The sequence below is a fragment of the Stegodyphus dumicola genome, chromosome 7, assembly GCF_044657685.1.
Source record: "Stegodyphus dumicola isolate Sdum_Otavi_A_Nest chromosome 7, ASM4465768v1".
Classification (NCBI taxonomy): Eukaryota; Metazoa; Arthropoda; class Arachnida; order Araneae; family Eresidae; genus Stegodyphus; species Stegodyphus dumicola.
In genome coordinates, this window is record NC_140774.1 from 108,299,821 (window position 1) to 108,316,004 (window position 16,184).

At 32.3% G+C, this 16,184-nt stretch overlaps 1 protein-coding gene across 1 annotated transcript in view; it reads left to right on the forward strand.

Moving 5' to 3' along the window:
* Positions 1-16,184, forward strand: part of LOC118197265 (FRAS1-related extracellular matrix protein 2-like) — a 175,752-nt gene that overhangs the window by 48,847 nt on the left and 110,721 nt on the right. Inside the window, exon 3 of the mRNA XM_085820699.1 lies at positions 3,821-3,910. Within this exon, the coding sequence (XP_085676825.1) occupies positions 3,821-3,910 (90 nt within the window). The remainder of the gene's footprint in view (positions 1-3,820; positions 3,911-16,184) is intronic.

Here is a 16,184-nt window from a genome sequence, read left to right on the forward strand (position 1 = left end):
CCGAAAATCGAAAGGGAAAAATTATTTGAATATTTTAATTTCCGAAAAATGCAATTGTAGTAACAACATAAAAAATAAAAAGTAGTCATGAATAATGGTAACTATAGAGGAAATACTTTTTAAAAGAAACCTATGTTCCAATAAGAATACATAGCAATATTAAAATTACAATGTCTGACGAATATTGAGCCGATATTTTGACGATAACTAAGCCGGGCGATTTATCTGGCTTATTAACTTGATGGACATCGGTGGAACGAAGAAGAAGAGTAGCCCAAAAAAAGACACAGATTTACATAAGATCGAAGGCATCGGCAATAGATAAGACTATAATAAACTAGAACGTAAGTAAAAGAAGTAAGGCGAAATCACATGTTTGGAAAATTTTTTAAGTGTGAAAACAACTGCCACGTCTGGATAAGTTAATGAAGAATAAGCACAAAATACATTTCAAATAATAAAAGCAAAGGACAATAAAATGGATGAAATTCATTCTTATACAAAAAAGAAAATGCATACTGAATAAAAATAATAAAAGGAATACAATTTGCCAATAAACTAACCCTCAGAGGGAAAACGCTGTGTACAATAAAAGAAGGGAAAATCGTGCGAATACTTTTAATATTTTCAGAACCTAGCGGCTAAAAAGCTAGGAGGATATTCTAGGAAATATGGTAATACTGAAACAAAGCCTAAAACATACCGAAAGCAAAGCAGAAGTATGCAAGCATATTTTAAAAAGCAACTAAAATAAGAAAGGCTTCATGGCATTAGAGGAAAATATTTATGTTTCTTAAAAATCACAATTCGAACTTGCGTTATCGTACTTTCCCACGAAACATTACGATAATGTCCCATAAAATTTTCATAAATGGACTCTAGTGCTTCAAGTGACAAACATAACTAACATAGTTTTTCTGTTCACGATGACATGTATTGCATCTAAAAGCTCCATTTGACAAGCTTCCATTTTTTCCTTTGTACGCGTGTATCATTCTTTTAGAAATGCTCCAACGCGTTGTTGAAGATTCAGTTCCGAAATATAGATAACAGGGCTTGAAGAATGTCGTTATAAACTGCTGCTTTTTAGTCTTATCTCTCGTATGACATTTTTATGAATATGGATATTATGATTGGATGTCTAAGAGCTGTTTAAGAGTTTTCATCATTTTTTTAAATGTTATTCTCTCCAAGCAGTTTTCGGGATGCTGAATGAAGAGTAACCTTCCATGAAAAAAATTAAGTGTTATGAAAACGTTTTTTAAAATATTTATATTTCGCTATTTTATCATATACATATTCGCTTATTTTATTTATATTCTAAGTATTTGTTTATCAGTGCTGATATTGAAGTTTTATAGAATATTTTTAATACAACACATGAAGGATTTTAAAAAATGTGGTTTAATTGTTCAAATTCGGAGAAGTTCTAAATTCAAAGAAGATTGGTGGGGTTTCAAATTCGAAGAAGATGTTTAAGAAAATAACTTATCTTGGAGGGTATTCTGCTTATCGATGAAGATGCATGTTATCACAGATTAAAAATACTGTGAGTCAATATGCATATAATATTAAGTTTTTCGAAGGACGAAACATGGAAAATCAGTTCTGCCGTAGCCAGGATTCGAACCACGGATCTTCCAATCGCTAGCAATACCTGCTAACACCGACAGCACGCGCAGGGAATCTGATGATTTCGTGCAAGTTTAAGCCTAATATTATGTACATTCACTAGAAAGAAATTATTATAAGGCATTAAAGGCATTAAAGATGCTGCTCACATAATTAAACAACTTTCGCTATCTCTCAAATACGGAAGGTTCCGAGCTTTCTTTGGCTTGCAGATTTTAAGCTGTCAAGGGTACAAGTGGCGAAATGGTTAGACGTGAATACGTATACGTCGAACGGATGTCGGAAATGAAGATTTTTGTGCCAGTGGACAGGATGAAATGTGATGATCGATGTCTCTCGTACTATTCGCTGTAAGCAGCGCATCTAGTCGATTATGGTATGGTATGCTTGGTTAGTAAGTCGAGATACTTATTCCATAATATGCCGACATGAGCTTTTATTCATCTTATGCTGGGAAGCCCCGCTTTTGATGAAGATAGTTAAACTTTTGACTTACTTGACTATGGAGCGATTAGCAAATGTTCCATTAGCTCTCTCAGTACTGCAGTAACTGTCTCATGCGTCGATGATAGCCAGTATTTCACTTCTGGTATCAAACTGATAGAAGTTGGAAACTGATACTTTAGTTCCTGATCTATCTTCTGGCAACTGATATTATGTCTTACAAAGGATTAATAGTGAGGTGCTGAAAGGAATGTCACGAAGAAATCCTTCTCCAAGATTAACATTTGCAAATAATTAACCTTTCAAAAAAGTCGTATTTTCTGTTATTCAAAGTTTGTGAATTATCAAACTCTGCTTTCTTTTGCACTGTTGTACATTATAGTTTCTGATTTTTTATAGCATTCGTTGATGCTAAGCGAAATACTTTTATGATTATTAGAAGAAATTAATGCTATTAATGAAATTAATGCAAACTGCTTTATTAGTAATTCTTTATTTGTAATTTATTATAATTTAAATCTTATTTATTTATTATAATTCTTTATTAGTAATTTATTATAATTTAAATTTTATTTATTTATTATAATTCTTCATTAACATTAGGTCATGCTTTATTAATAATTCTTTCACCAAACTGTGATTGTATTGCATTCTTTACAATACTTTTAAAAATAAAGAAGAGTATAGTACCTGGTTCTATGTTTCCAAAAAAGAAAAATGATGCCACTGTTGCTTTTGAGAAGTAATGGAAGTGGTTCACTTCGAAAGCATTTTTGTCTTTAAATACCTCTTCGAGCTAATTTGACATATAACAGTAAGGTACATCAAACGTTTAATTATTTGCAAGCGCAAAGTGTAACAGCACTTCGCAAATATTGTTTTGGTTTATCTAATGCTGCTGTTTGTGCTACAACGTTTTATGACTATGTTAAATTAATTTTTGCTGTATTCTCCTCTGCTTAAAGTAAATTTTGTTCGCAACGTTTCCCCCTTCTTTTTCATGTTTCCTTTAACTTTAGTCAAGAAATCATCTGAAAATACCTAAGCTATTTTATCATTATACCTATTATTCAGTTGAACTGTAACACCTTCTATGGGCTCCAAATAACTTAGATAGGTTAATACAATAACAATAACGCTTATGCTATAATACATACGTTATAACTCTTAAGGGTTATTCTACCTCACCACTTTTGAGTGATTAAATTGAAATATACAAACATAAATTTACCAGCCGACCAGGACCTAGTTTAAATTCAAAGCTTTCTTTCAAATGGATACAAATTCAGCAGTTTAAATCTAATTTAATTAGAAACTATAAGCTTGCATAGATTTCGGCAGAAATTCAAACATGCACTTAACCAAAACAGGTTTTAACCTCAACAGCAAGACCAGCATTAGCGTAGCCAACTGACTGCTTTAAATCGCCAAGGCAGAAGACCGCAGGTCAAACTTTCATACTCCAGTTCGTAAATCTCTAAACTTTATTGTAAAACTGCTTGCCACTAAATTCTACATAAAATCTTCAAGGAGCAAACTTCTCGGAAAAAAAGAGACAAAAAGGAAAGAATTAAATTAAATAAGATTTTATCAATAAAACTTAAACATAAATGTCGCAGAACATGATAAATTATTTGCATACATCTTCTAGCAACTATTTCCATTCTTTCTTTTTATATACAAAGATATTTATATTTATTTATTATTGTTCGTAAATACATATAATCTTATTCTAATTTTTTAGATGATATCAACAACATGCGAATCTTTTATGTTCTCAGTCCCGGTGAGAATGCCACCAGTGATATTATGCATTTCAAGGTGGTCGATAAAGGTAAGTTGTTAACATATCATTAGTTTTGAAAGCATTGTCAAATTTGAAATTTAAAGTTCTGTGAATTATTTAGAATGAAAATATCGTAAAAAATTGAAGTGTTGATGTTTATTTATAAGTTATCAAGTATAGTACATGCGATGCATTATATTCGCTTCAGAGAAATGCAGATAACTTTACCGGTTTTTTACTGTATGGTAAATTTTTTAGAGTTAATATTTCATTCAGGTGTAATAAAATTATATTTTCGGCTTTTATCGAATTTCCTGTACGCTTCTTAATACAATTCTGAAGATATTATTCTATTTGTTATTAATTAATATAAATCACAGATTTTTTCTCCTGCTATGAAAGATTACTTAATGTTAATAGGCATTATTTTGTTTCAAAAACGCTTGAAATATATGATAATGTTGGAATAAAACGGTGTTAGTCAGTATCACAATATTCAAATTTACAAGCAATATGTTTATTATGAACGCTTATATCCATTCACATAACTGAAATACTTAATTATGCGGACGTAAAGCTTGTTTTCGTTGTTATGTACCTGGAAATCACAAACAAAATTTTCTGTCTTTAAGCTTAAAAATTATAGTTCATAATAGAGTACTATCTAAAGGAAAATACAATGTTCTTTGTATGATCACAGTACTTTTTAGTCAATAAATGGCCAAGACTTTTAATTCAGTATTGATTTTCTGCTTAAAAACTAGCTGAGTTGCATATTTAGGATTATATAATTATTAACATAAGCTGTAATTTTTAGGCTATGCATGCTTTTTCTATGTATAATTAATCCCAAGCGGAATTAAATTCAAAACCTGGAAATATTTAGATTATTAATTAGCATGTGGTAGACGTGGAACAATTTTTTAAATTAAGATCCATGCCCAGTTACATAAAATTCTTCTATGCATATTTATGCTAATAGTAGTTTAGCGAATACTTTTTATTCAGTTTAAAGTTTCTATATAAATTAGAAAGAAAACATTTAAATTCTATATTCTCTGATGTAAAGAAAGTTATCAACATATTAAAAATTTGTATTAGGCGTAAATTTTGCATTTGCTTGAATTACGCAGAAAGAAACTAACTAACTAATTAACTAACAAACATTAAAGCCTATTCCGCTAAAATTTAGTAATCACTCCAAGAAAACCAGAAGACATTTGTTATAAACATGCAGCAATATTTGTCCTGACCTAAATCTAAAAATATCTGAGGTTAAGTTAGTGTTTATGATATTAAAATTTATAAAATCAGAATTTATTAAGTCTGTGAATTTGAATTAAGGATTATTAATGAATTAAGGGTATCTGAGACACGAAACTTCAAGGAATACGTTCAGCGCCAGAACAAAAAAGGGATTCTGATTTTAATCGCAGCAATAATCTTTAGTTCTCTTTAAAACAAAATGAGCATTTCCAGAATATTTTCATTCCCCTTCTCCACAGATATTTCTTTTCTAGCGAGAGATATCTAATTTGTTTCTTGTCTGACATCCCGATAAACCCGTAACTGTCTGCCAACAAGAAGTCCTTTGAAGACCCCTCGTATGTCAGAGCAAGAGAAAGAAACTTCAGCATTGCCTGACGGTCATACATCATCATCGCAGTTGCTTTTTTAAACACTTGTTGGAAATCGAGTTGCATAAAAGACATGTAAGCTTGCTAATGACACCAAGCGACAGAAAAAATCATTACGAAGCACATTGCTATGCGGCTTAATTTGTAACCTAGTTAATTATTGGAACGTGTGTAATCAAAGCAAAGGTCTGTTCGTTTTAGCCTTGCTGGTTAAAATTTCATATTCAGTTCCATACCCTACATACCGCTACCAGGAATGAAAAAAAAGGCACAATTGAAAAATTTGCAATTTATTTAGCCCAAAGTGGCATTAGTCCAGAAGGGCTATTAGTCTGGAAATGGTATTTTGCGTTGAATCACTTTAAATATCCGAATCGCTATTCAAGTCGTTGCCACCAAATATTATCGCCTTGTGTTATATTTAAAGAAAATAAATAATGAAAAATCTCCATGAATGTATGTATATTTCTCGCATTGTGAAAAAACAACGGTATTTAGAGTCATTTTAAATAACGTAGTCCTCCACATGAACATCGGCAACTGGAAGTCCGAATTTGGAATTTATTTTATTGTCTATTTCATATTTGTATAAGTGTTTAACAAATATTCGATTAAAAAACTAAAGAATTTCAAAGCGAGCAGTGGCAACACTGTAGGTAAAAAAAAATTTTATCTCCACCGTGCGAGACTGTCTATTGGAAATTCTAAAGATATGCAGTTTTTAAATATGTTTAGCCCAAAAAGTGGCGCTAGCCCAAATGCTCTCGAAGCGTGTATGTGTCTGTAAATGGAAAAAACTCCCGTTTGGTTGTAATATAAAATCTGAAAGCTTTCAAATTTTATTTTCAGCTGCTGTTTTTCAATAATGAAGTATTTCAAATGAAAATTTTGAGACTTTTTGCCAAACTTTAGTTTACGGATTGCTTTGAATTTCTTCCCAGTTAGCGCACCGCAGGGCACTTATACAGTAAATAGCACAAACACGACAGGATATACATCTAAAGAAGAAAAAAAAAATTAAGTAAATAAATAAATAAATAAATAAATAAAAAACCTTAAATTAGAACATATTACGATGTAAATAGAAAAGAGAGGAATTTCTTTAATTTATACTAGGAATTTAATATAACTATTTCAAATTAATTTCTCTAATCTATATATTTCTCGATACTCTTAATTTAATGACTGCTGACAGCGGAATTTAAATGTAAAACATTGGAATGTTTTTTTCAGTATTCTGTCGCGAATATGTCTTGGACTAGAAAGTTCCTTTGTTGACTTTCGTATTGACTTCTTTAAAATTTCTAGTGTGCTCTTATTTTAAGAGGCTAATGTGCTTCGTTTTTAAAAAATACTTCACATTAATTACTTTATTAGATGGCAAAAGTTTGCATTTTTGTTAGCATTCCCAACAATAAAGACTGCCTGTTTTCTTTTAAATGAGCGCAACAGGCATCACCGAGCAAGGTAATGCTCCATTTTTGAGCTACACAAAGAGGATCGAAATGTCTGGATGAGCACTGTTCATTGAATTGTAGCATAATTGTGGTATAATTTTAAAGTGTGTAGCTATCATTGTGTTTTTATTTTGTGCATTCGTAAATATTTTTCTATATATATATAAAACGTAACTGTTATTTGAGAAAGATATCGTATATCAATTGAAACATCTTAATCGGAGCTATGCGGTAATGTACGTAAAGATCCAATGGCAGCCTACGTCTTGGCAGTTAAATTTTAATGCACCCATTTTTCGCGAATTGTACCTGTAAACGTGTTATCAAGGGTGTACGGTGTTACATCACATTTAGACATCGTAACAGTTGCACTCTACAGATTTCTCTATTGTATTAAAAATAATGCTTTGGCTGTCTTTTCGGATTGTAAGCGAAAATGTAATTGTACATTAAAATATACAAAGCTGACTAAAAATATTCATTACAATTCAAGAACTGAACTTAACCTAAGAACTGAACTAATTTACCCTTATTCATGTGTAAAGTCTGTGCTTAAACTTCAGAAGCTTTGCATATAATCCACATATCGATTACAGCAAAACAAATATCTCTTAAATGCTGGTTGAGGTATTTCATAAGTAACACTTGCCAAATTGGCTTATAGCTCAAAGTACCGCTGCATCCAGTTGTATCATGATGATCCATATGGTTCCCATTAAATATGCATGAATATTTCTTGCTAACCATATGATTAAGCAACTGAGGAGAAATTTGATTTGCGGTTGTGTTTCTTAGAAATCACATGAGTGAATCCATCACCTTTTCAATGGTGATATTACTCTTTAGATATTCGAACTGAAAATCTTTCTGAATTGGAAGCTGGAAGTTTCATGTTTATATCTCGTCTAAGCAAAACTCTGTGACAAATATAGGCTATATTGAATTGAAAAACTTGAGTTCATAAGGTCTCAGATTTATTGTGTGGCAATTAGCAAATTCCGTGTATTCAGAATGCAATAATTCTCATGTCATTTACACTCTTAGCTAAAACTATGCGTATAAAAATAAGGCATTTTTATTTGAAGAATGCTGGCTAACAGAAAGACCTCATCGGCTTTTGGTTTTTCTATATTTAAATAACCTAAGCGATTACCTAATTTATTGGGAACCGACGTTTAACTTGAGATGGAGAATGGATTGCAACGTATAATGAAGATAATTGTAGTGATATTTGATGATCATCTAAGCCATGATGCTGTTTTGATAAGCTCCTAGGGAGCAAAATTTTTAATGATAACCAAGAAGCGTGATTTCACAGTTACTGAAGTGAAACTTCTGGGAGATGTCCAGGGCCTTTCGTTGCGATATCCCTGATGCGTGAATAGTTAGAAAAGATATTACTTTGCTTACAAATAAACAACTTCCTAATGCAATGTGAAGAATGCTTTTATGACAAAGTTAAGAGACATGAAGTAACGAAAAGCTTTCATAGAACTAAATTAAGCAATTTCCAACTTTTCTAAGTAGTACAATACGCTAAAATTTGGTTCTTTAATCATTATGTACACTGCGGGAAAAAAAATGGGACAGTTCTATATCTCCCGTTCTACTGGACCGATTGACTAAATTAAACTTGCGTTTTCCATCTCTCGAAAGCTCGACTTAGATTTATATATAGCATTATTAGATTTATATATAGCACTGTTTTATTATAGGTATTTTGACACAAAATCGGACTTTTTCTGGAATGACATATGCCAATTAGTTTCCATATTTCGATTCTGGCACTCAAATTATGCCAAACTGTCAAGTTATGCAAAAATCGCCCGAGTAGTTTTTTAAAAATTAGCTCACAAAATTTTAGCTTCTAAATGTTAATTAAATTTGATATATATTTGTTAATATCTCCGTTTTTATTAAACCTACTTGAATTCTTCTTCCATAATTTTAATTTAGGCTTAATCCAAATATAATTCGCACATTATTTTATTATTAATTTAAAAAAAAATTATTTTTTAATATTTTTTATAATTTTTTTAAAAAACATTTTGTATAAACCCATACAGTTTTGAACACCATCTTAAAGTAGATGTATTTCTAAGCATATCTGCAAAACATTTGTGTATTTTATTCAAAATTTCCTAAGATATAGTTTAATTTACATTTTGGCGCATTTTGAAATTTGGTGTGTTTAATATAAGCGATAATAACCAAAATGGGATTTACGCACTTTGTGAAAATTACTTGAAAAATGAACTATGGACCATTTTTCCTCTCGTGCATCAATGAAAAAAAATCTGAAAGGTGTCAGGTTTTAAATTACGTCCGAAGGGGCGGTTTTTTTTTTTTTTTTTTTTTTTTTTTAACGTTTTGTGTGTTACCTTTCTTTTATTCGGTATCTTGGTCTACATACTCAAACCATAAAATTCAGTTCAACAGCAGTATCGCAAAATAATTTTTAAATGAGCATATCTTTAGAATTTCCTATACAGAGTCTCGTGCGCTGGAGATAATTTTTTTTTCAGCGCAGTGTTGCCATTGCTCGCTTTGAAATCGTTTAGTTTTTTTGATTAAAAAAATCAAAAATTTTATAAAATAGGAAACTGATAATAAAGCAAATTTGAAATTCAAATTAGGGCTTCCACATACCCCATATTCTATGAAAGATTACGTTATTCAAAATTTGATGGCTCTAGGTACCGTTGTTTATCACAATGCGAGAAACATACATACATTCATGTAGATTCTTCATTATTTAATTTCTTTAAATATAATGCAGGGCGATAATATTTGTTTGCAACAATTTGAAAAGTGATTCGCCGTTTATAGTTTTCAACGCAAAATGCCAAAACGAAATTAATAGTCCTTCAGGTCCAGTTGCCCCTTTGGAGTAAAAATTAAAGTAGGTTACTATAAATTAAGAATTCCGCCAAGTGAATTATTACTGAAAACAAAGATAAATTTTTAAATTTCTCCATAAATATTTCACCAAAAATTACAAAATTTAATATCTGGGCATAATTTGAGTCGTAGAATTGAAATATGGGGAAAATTATGTTATTTCAGAAAAAAGCCCGATTTTGTGTCAATATACCTGTGTTGTGATAATGCTATATATAAATCTAATATTTATCTTAAGTCGCACTTTCGAAACATGAAAAACGCAATTTGAATTTCGTCAATCGGACCAGTAGAACAAGAGATACCGAAATGTCCCTTTTTATTTTGGGCAGTGTGCATGGTCACAAAATGATCTTGATTTTTTTGCTTGTCTAGCATAAAGGAAAGCGAATATAATCTAAGACCCAGACATAGACTATGAGTAGGCTTACCATAGTAGTTTTTGCTAAAATCGGAACCATTTTGAGAAAATACTTACAGCACAAAATAAAATCTTTTAGGATAAATACCTGTGGCTGGAAAAACTAAATACAGAAGTTGTTAACAAACAAACAAAAAAGTTTAAAAAAAATTAATAACTCACCTGAACATACCTTATTATCATTAAGAAATTATCACATTTCATCAGTATTTAATTTCCTAGTGTGCACGTTCTCTAAAAATTCTTTGTTATTTTAATGGCATTGAAATTTTCAATGCAATTTAAATTCAGTGTTAATATTGGAGTCAATTTTACGTAGTCCATATGATCCTCAGACCATATGATATTGCAGTACTGAGAATACTAACCATTTCGACTAGTGCCGATGCCTAGTATGCTGAAAATGTATGTTCTGATTTGAACAAGATAGGGTAATGAAATGCTTTTTTCTTCAAATTATTCTTCAAATTCACAATTAAAATTCGGAGATGTATGCATTTTTCTTCACAACTTTCATTTTTCAAAATTTCATAGTTAGCTGACCCAAAAGCTTTTGCAATAATTACTTCATCAGAAAGCTGTACTGTATTTTTGCGGCAGTGTTATTAATTTTTTCTTTTGAAACTGCGATTCCAGACTATGTTAATTTAGTGTGGTTGACCAAAATAAAAGATTCTGCTTCACAAAATTGTTTTTTCATTGCTCAGTGTAAGGAAGAAACATGTTTTAAAATGCTGTAAACTCGAAGAATGATATAATTGCATTATTTTCTAGTATTCTAAAAGTTGTTTTCCTTTTTTGTCCATAAATTATTTACCCCGCTTTTCATAAATGTTTGCTTTTAGTTTTCCAATTTCACTGGCAATATAAGTCGCATTCGCTTTTATACTTTCCATCATCAAGATTAGCTTTTTAAATAGTTTGAGCTGATCTTACAAATACCATAAATATATTCCACCGCAATCATTATCAAAAAAACTATTTTTTTATCACTGGACAGTATTCTGCTATAAAATAAGATTTCAGTCGTTCGTAGGTTTGAAGTGTTCTGCCAATAGCCAGATGTAGTTAAAAGAAAAAAAAAACTGGTGTTTGCCACATTGAAAAACTTTTTTATTCTCTGAATTTACCAATTCACGGAACTCTTTTAATTTAGTGACTCGGACAGTGTAAATGTGGAGATATTTATAACTTTTTACTGCTAAAGCTTCTGCTTCAATAGATAGAATAACAGCTGCAAACTGAGCACTGCAGACAGTGCCAACGATATTTCTTCCTAGTTCATTCTTCAGTCTATTTCAAATATTGGTTTCGCCTCTATGATTTAACACCTCCAAAACTAATATTGCAGCTATATCCCCCAAATCCATACAACTTTGTTTCCTATTTATAAGTTTTTATAACTATATATAATATTAAATGGTTTGTTAGTATTTCTTCAGTTTCAATGGGCACTGAAAGAAATTCTAAAAGATTAACTTTTACGTCCCAGTCTGGTACAAAATACAGCACAACAACTGGCACAATTAAGATTCTTATTAGAAGAATCTATTCACACATCACAAAATAATTTAGATGAACAATGAACCGACTTGAAGCTTAGATTGTGAATAGCAACGTGAAATGCAAAAGTTGCTTCTTGAGCTGCTATTAAGAATTTTTTGTCAATTAAATCAGTACCTTTAAAACATAATATATTTAAGGAAGTTACTGCCGCTGCCTTACTTTTCATTCATTTCAGGTCATTCGTAATGTCCGAACACCCTCAATGAGCTACTGAAAATTCTGAAGAGCACAGTTCACAAACTTTTTTTTAAAATGGGTAATACTTTTTTAATTCATCAATAAACACATAGTTTTGTTTTTCACATTTTTTGGAGGCTAAATTAATTTAACATACAATACAAACCCAATTCCAATCCAGACTGACCAGCTGGCTATGTGGTTGGTTTCCCTCATGTGTAACTAGAATACGAGCCAGTTTCCTCATAAATTTCTGCACGGAGGCATCCGTTCTTTTAGGCAAATAGCTCTCGTATGCTTCACCATATTCAAATAACCTAACCTAACTCCGATCGTATAATACTTACCCACGAAAATAGTCACTGCAGATCTAGTTTATTAACAACTTTATTTCCAGTTTCTTTTAAACACTAATTTTTATATGATTGATATGTAATCAAATATGTAAATCTAATTTTTAAAATTTTTGATTGAGGTAAGATCAGGGAATACTTATATGCGATCTATTTAAAAGAAAAATTAAACTTTATTGAACTCCATTTATTAAAGTACATTTATTTTTTGAAATTAAATTGACCTCCAATTGGTGATTAAAAATCTCATTTTCTTCCAAAAAGAGTCTCACGAACAATTCAATAAAAGTATTATTAAGTATGTCAATTTCCAGCAGAGAAATAACTTATAAACCGTGAAAAAGAAGCTACACCATTTACTACAGTTTGCATGTGCACAACAGTTTGCTATTTTTTGGTCTATTATACAAAGATTAAAGCTCCAATTTGGATTTTATGAACCCAAATCCTTTCCTTTTCGCTCTCATGCTTCTTTTCACATCGATGTACTAAAACTGGTGACAGGGTTTGGATGCTATATATTACTTGAAGTGGGATATTATCTATTACTCGATGTAAAATTTTGAAGCGTAGTCTACAGGGCTTGACCTAAGAACCTTTTCACATTTTTCCCCTTCCGTTTTGACAGGACAGGACAGGACTAAGTGTGGGAAGCACCAATACATCGCCATTGGCAGAACTGGTGTCGCTCCTTCACACTAATCGTCTTGAGAAGAACACCTCCACAGGGCGTACTTACGCCACGCATCGGTGTTATCATTAAGGCATAGAGAGCTTGTGGTACAGTGCATGGCCAGGAGATACAGTTGCTGATGGCAATGACATTACAATACAATACCATACATTACAGTTGATGGTGAAATATAAATATAAATATAAGTATATATACGCAAAATAAACACAAATAAACAAATAGAATTGAATGGAAAAACATTAAACATTATTATCTTGGTTAAGTTATTGTAATATTAATGTGACGTTTTTGGGACAGTGTAGCAGTTCATTGACAGTTCGTGAAAAGTTCATGGATTGAGTCAGAGCTCATACATACAGTCGAGTTCACCAGTTCCAGTTATGCCATTTTTGATGTGCATAACTGTGGTCGTATTGTCTAGGTGCTAAATCAGTACTGACCTTGATACACTAAGATAATCTATTGCAATGACTATAAAGGCACCCCCATTGGAAAACTGGCGTTTGTGCCAGAGAAGAAAAAGCACTTATAACAGTTATGGTGCACACAGTTCCAAGCCGTGACGATGGAGTGTGTCAATTATGTTTTTGATACTAATGTGGATTTTCAGGTGCTTTATCAGGAAGCGTTTGAAGTGTGTTCCTGGTGCTGTGGGATGGCGGATATGATTGTCTGCTGTTATTGGGCATTGAAATAAATAATGGTCTGGATCACCCGGATTGCCACAAACGCATAATTCAGTCTCTGAAAGGTTTCGTTCATAGAAGTACTTTGGGTTCGGTCTATGACCAGAGATATATTGAGAGAGATAATAATTATAAATGGTGCGCTCAGTATCGACACATGGGAGAAGTGAATGCGTCCTTCTGCCTTGCGGTTCCTTGGTCCGTTGTCTCTGCCACTCTTCTTTGGCCATCACTTTTAGCGTAAACTTCAGTGTGGAGCATGGCTATGGGATGTGGATGGTAGTGTCTGACTGCTCCAGGGCTGCCTGCTTTGCCAGGAAGTCCGCTCTTTCATTCCCGGCGCAATTGCTATGACCTTTCGTCCATGTAAGAACGAAGTTCTTTTGGCTGGAATTGATAATTGTTTGTATTTGTTGGGCTATTGGTGAATTTGTGCAGGGATTTTTGCTACGATAAATTGATGATTGGCTGTCACTGACGATATGGACTGTGTCCGTTGGTAGTTGGTGGAGCTCTTGCATACTGTAGAGGATTGCTGTGCCTCAAGTGAAGGAAACGAGAGAAAGTAGCCCTGATTTTTATTAGTAAATGGACATTATTGTAAAGCCTTGGGTCTGGCGCACGTTAAGGAACCTTACGAAGCATGGAACGCAGCACAATAAATGCAATTATTTTTCCATTGCTAAATTAGTTATTAGCATCAGAGCTTTGTTAACTCTGACTTACTTATAATGCGGTGTACGAAGTTACGTAACATTTTGCGAGTATCTGCCAATTTGAAGACTTTTTCAAATACTTTCTTAAAATACGAGTATCTTAAGCATTAAGCAAAAAGTGTCTTTTATAAATATGTTCATACGTAAAGAAAAATATCTATCTTTGTAAATAAAATAAAACCGTCTTTAATGAATATACATTTAATCGGATTTTTAAGCTTAAAATGGCATGCTTCGGAGTAGTATACTTTTCCATTCGAGTACGGCGCCGCTCGGAATATCAGACGACCTCTAAAAGGGTTTAAACCTTGACCTTTCACGAACCCTCTCACCTTGTAGTTTATTTCAGCTCACTGGCGGAAGCACTTCCGTGTTATAATTAAAATAAACATGTCCAGTAGCTGACGGTAGTTTTTTTTCCCCACAATAATACTCTTTTATGCGGCTCTAAGCATTTTTTTGCTTACTAATAATTTTTCAGAAAGGGTTTTCCTGCTACTCTTTCTACGATTATCTTTATTTCGAAACCGATGATTATATCTGTGCTAACAGATCATATAACGCCGTTAAAGGCGAAATGCGTGAATGACCTTGCAATTATGAAAACGCAGTAAATTCCCTCAAATTCTGTTAATCTCGTCGAAAGAAAGAGAAAATATGATCAAACGGTTATTAAGCTGACAAGTGTTGTTTTGTTAGTATTGGTGATTTAATGCAATTAAAGAAGCTTAGGAGATTTCTTATCTAAATTATATGTTTCCCGCCACTAATAACACTGCATTAAAAAATGAAAAGTATTTTCGAGCTTATAGGGTTGAATTGCATTTGAATATTTTATTGCTTGTCACTGGTTTGAGCTTAAACTCCTGAAAAAGTGGGCGGTTAGAAGAAAAAATACTAAATTGTACTGCATCTCCACAATGATTTAGAAATGTCAATGAAATAGTACAATCCCAGTAATACAGAAAATGTCTCCAAACAACCTCCAATGAGCAAACAAAAATTCTGTGCATTTAATTAAAAAATTAGGGTCTCCGGATGGAGCAAAATCTCTGACATTAGCTTAGTATCAATGTTACTGTAAAAGCTCGAAGTCTGCTAAATCCTAGGTTTTACCCAAGGGCCGTACAGTGAACTGTACGGACCTTGGGTTTTACCGGTAAAACCTAGTTTTTACCAAAGTAGCTTGGTAAAAGTCCGAAATATGCTTTAATATGATTCCATTTTGGACTTTTACCAAGCCTTTGCAGTAAAACCTAGGGATTACCAACGCCTTCCGGTAAAAGTCCGAAATGAGGGATTTAAATCGACTCTGAATAAATCCGAACATGCAAATTCCGTCGCAATACTTTTCTGTTCCTGCTCCTTCTAATTTGCGCCATTTGCAGTGTAGCTTCGAGCGAATTCAAACAAGTGTAAGCGGCTACAATCTAAAATAGAAGTAGTTCGTTTCCATTTCAACATATTTTGCGTTTTTTATTTTGTTGAAAGGCAATGAGTGAAGATTTGCGGAAAAAGTTCTACAATACTTTGTTTGAATCTGTAAAAAATAAGCACAATAACAGGAAACACACTTCTTTAATAAATGCAGTGAAAGAAGCAAAATGTGTGAAGCAAAAATAATCAGTTCATTAACAGAAGGTTGAAACGTTATGATATTCTAAATATTGGAGGAGAGGACAAACTTATAGCCTGACTAGCTGCATAAGCAGAA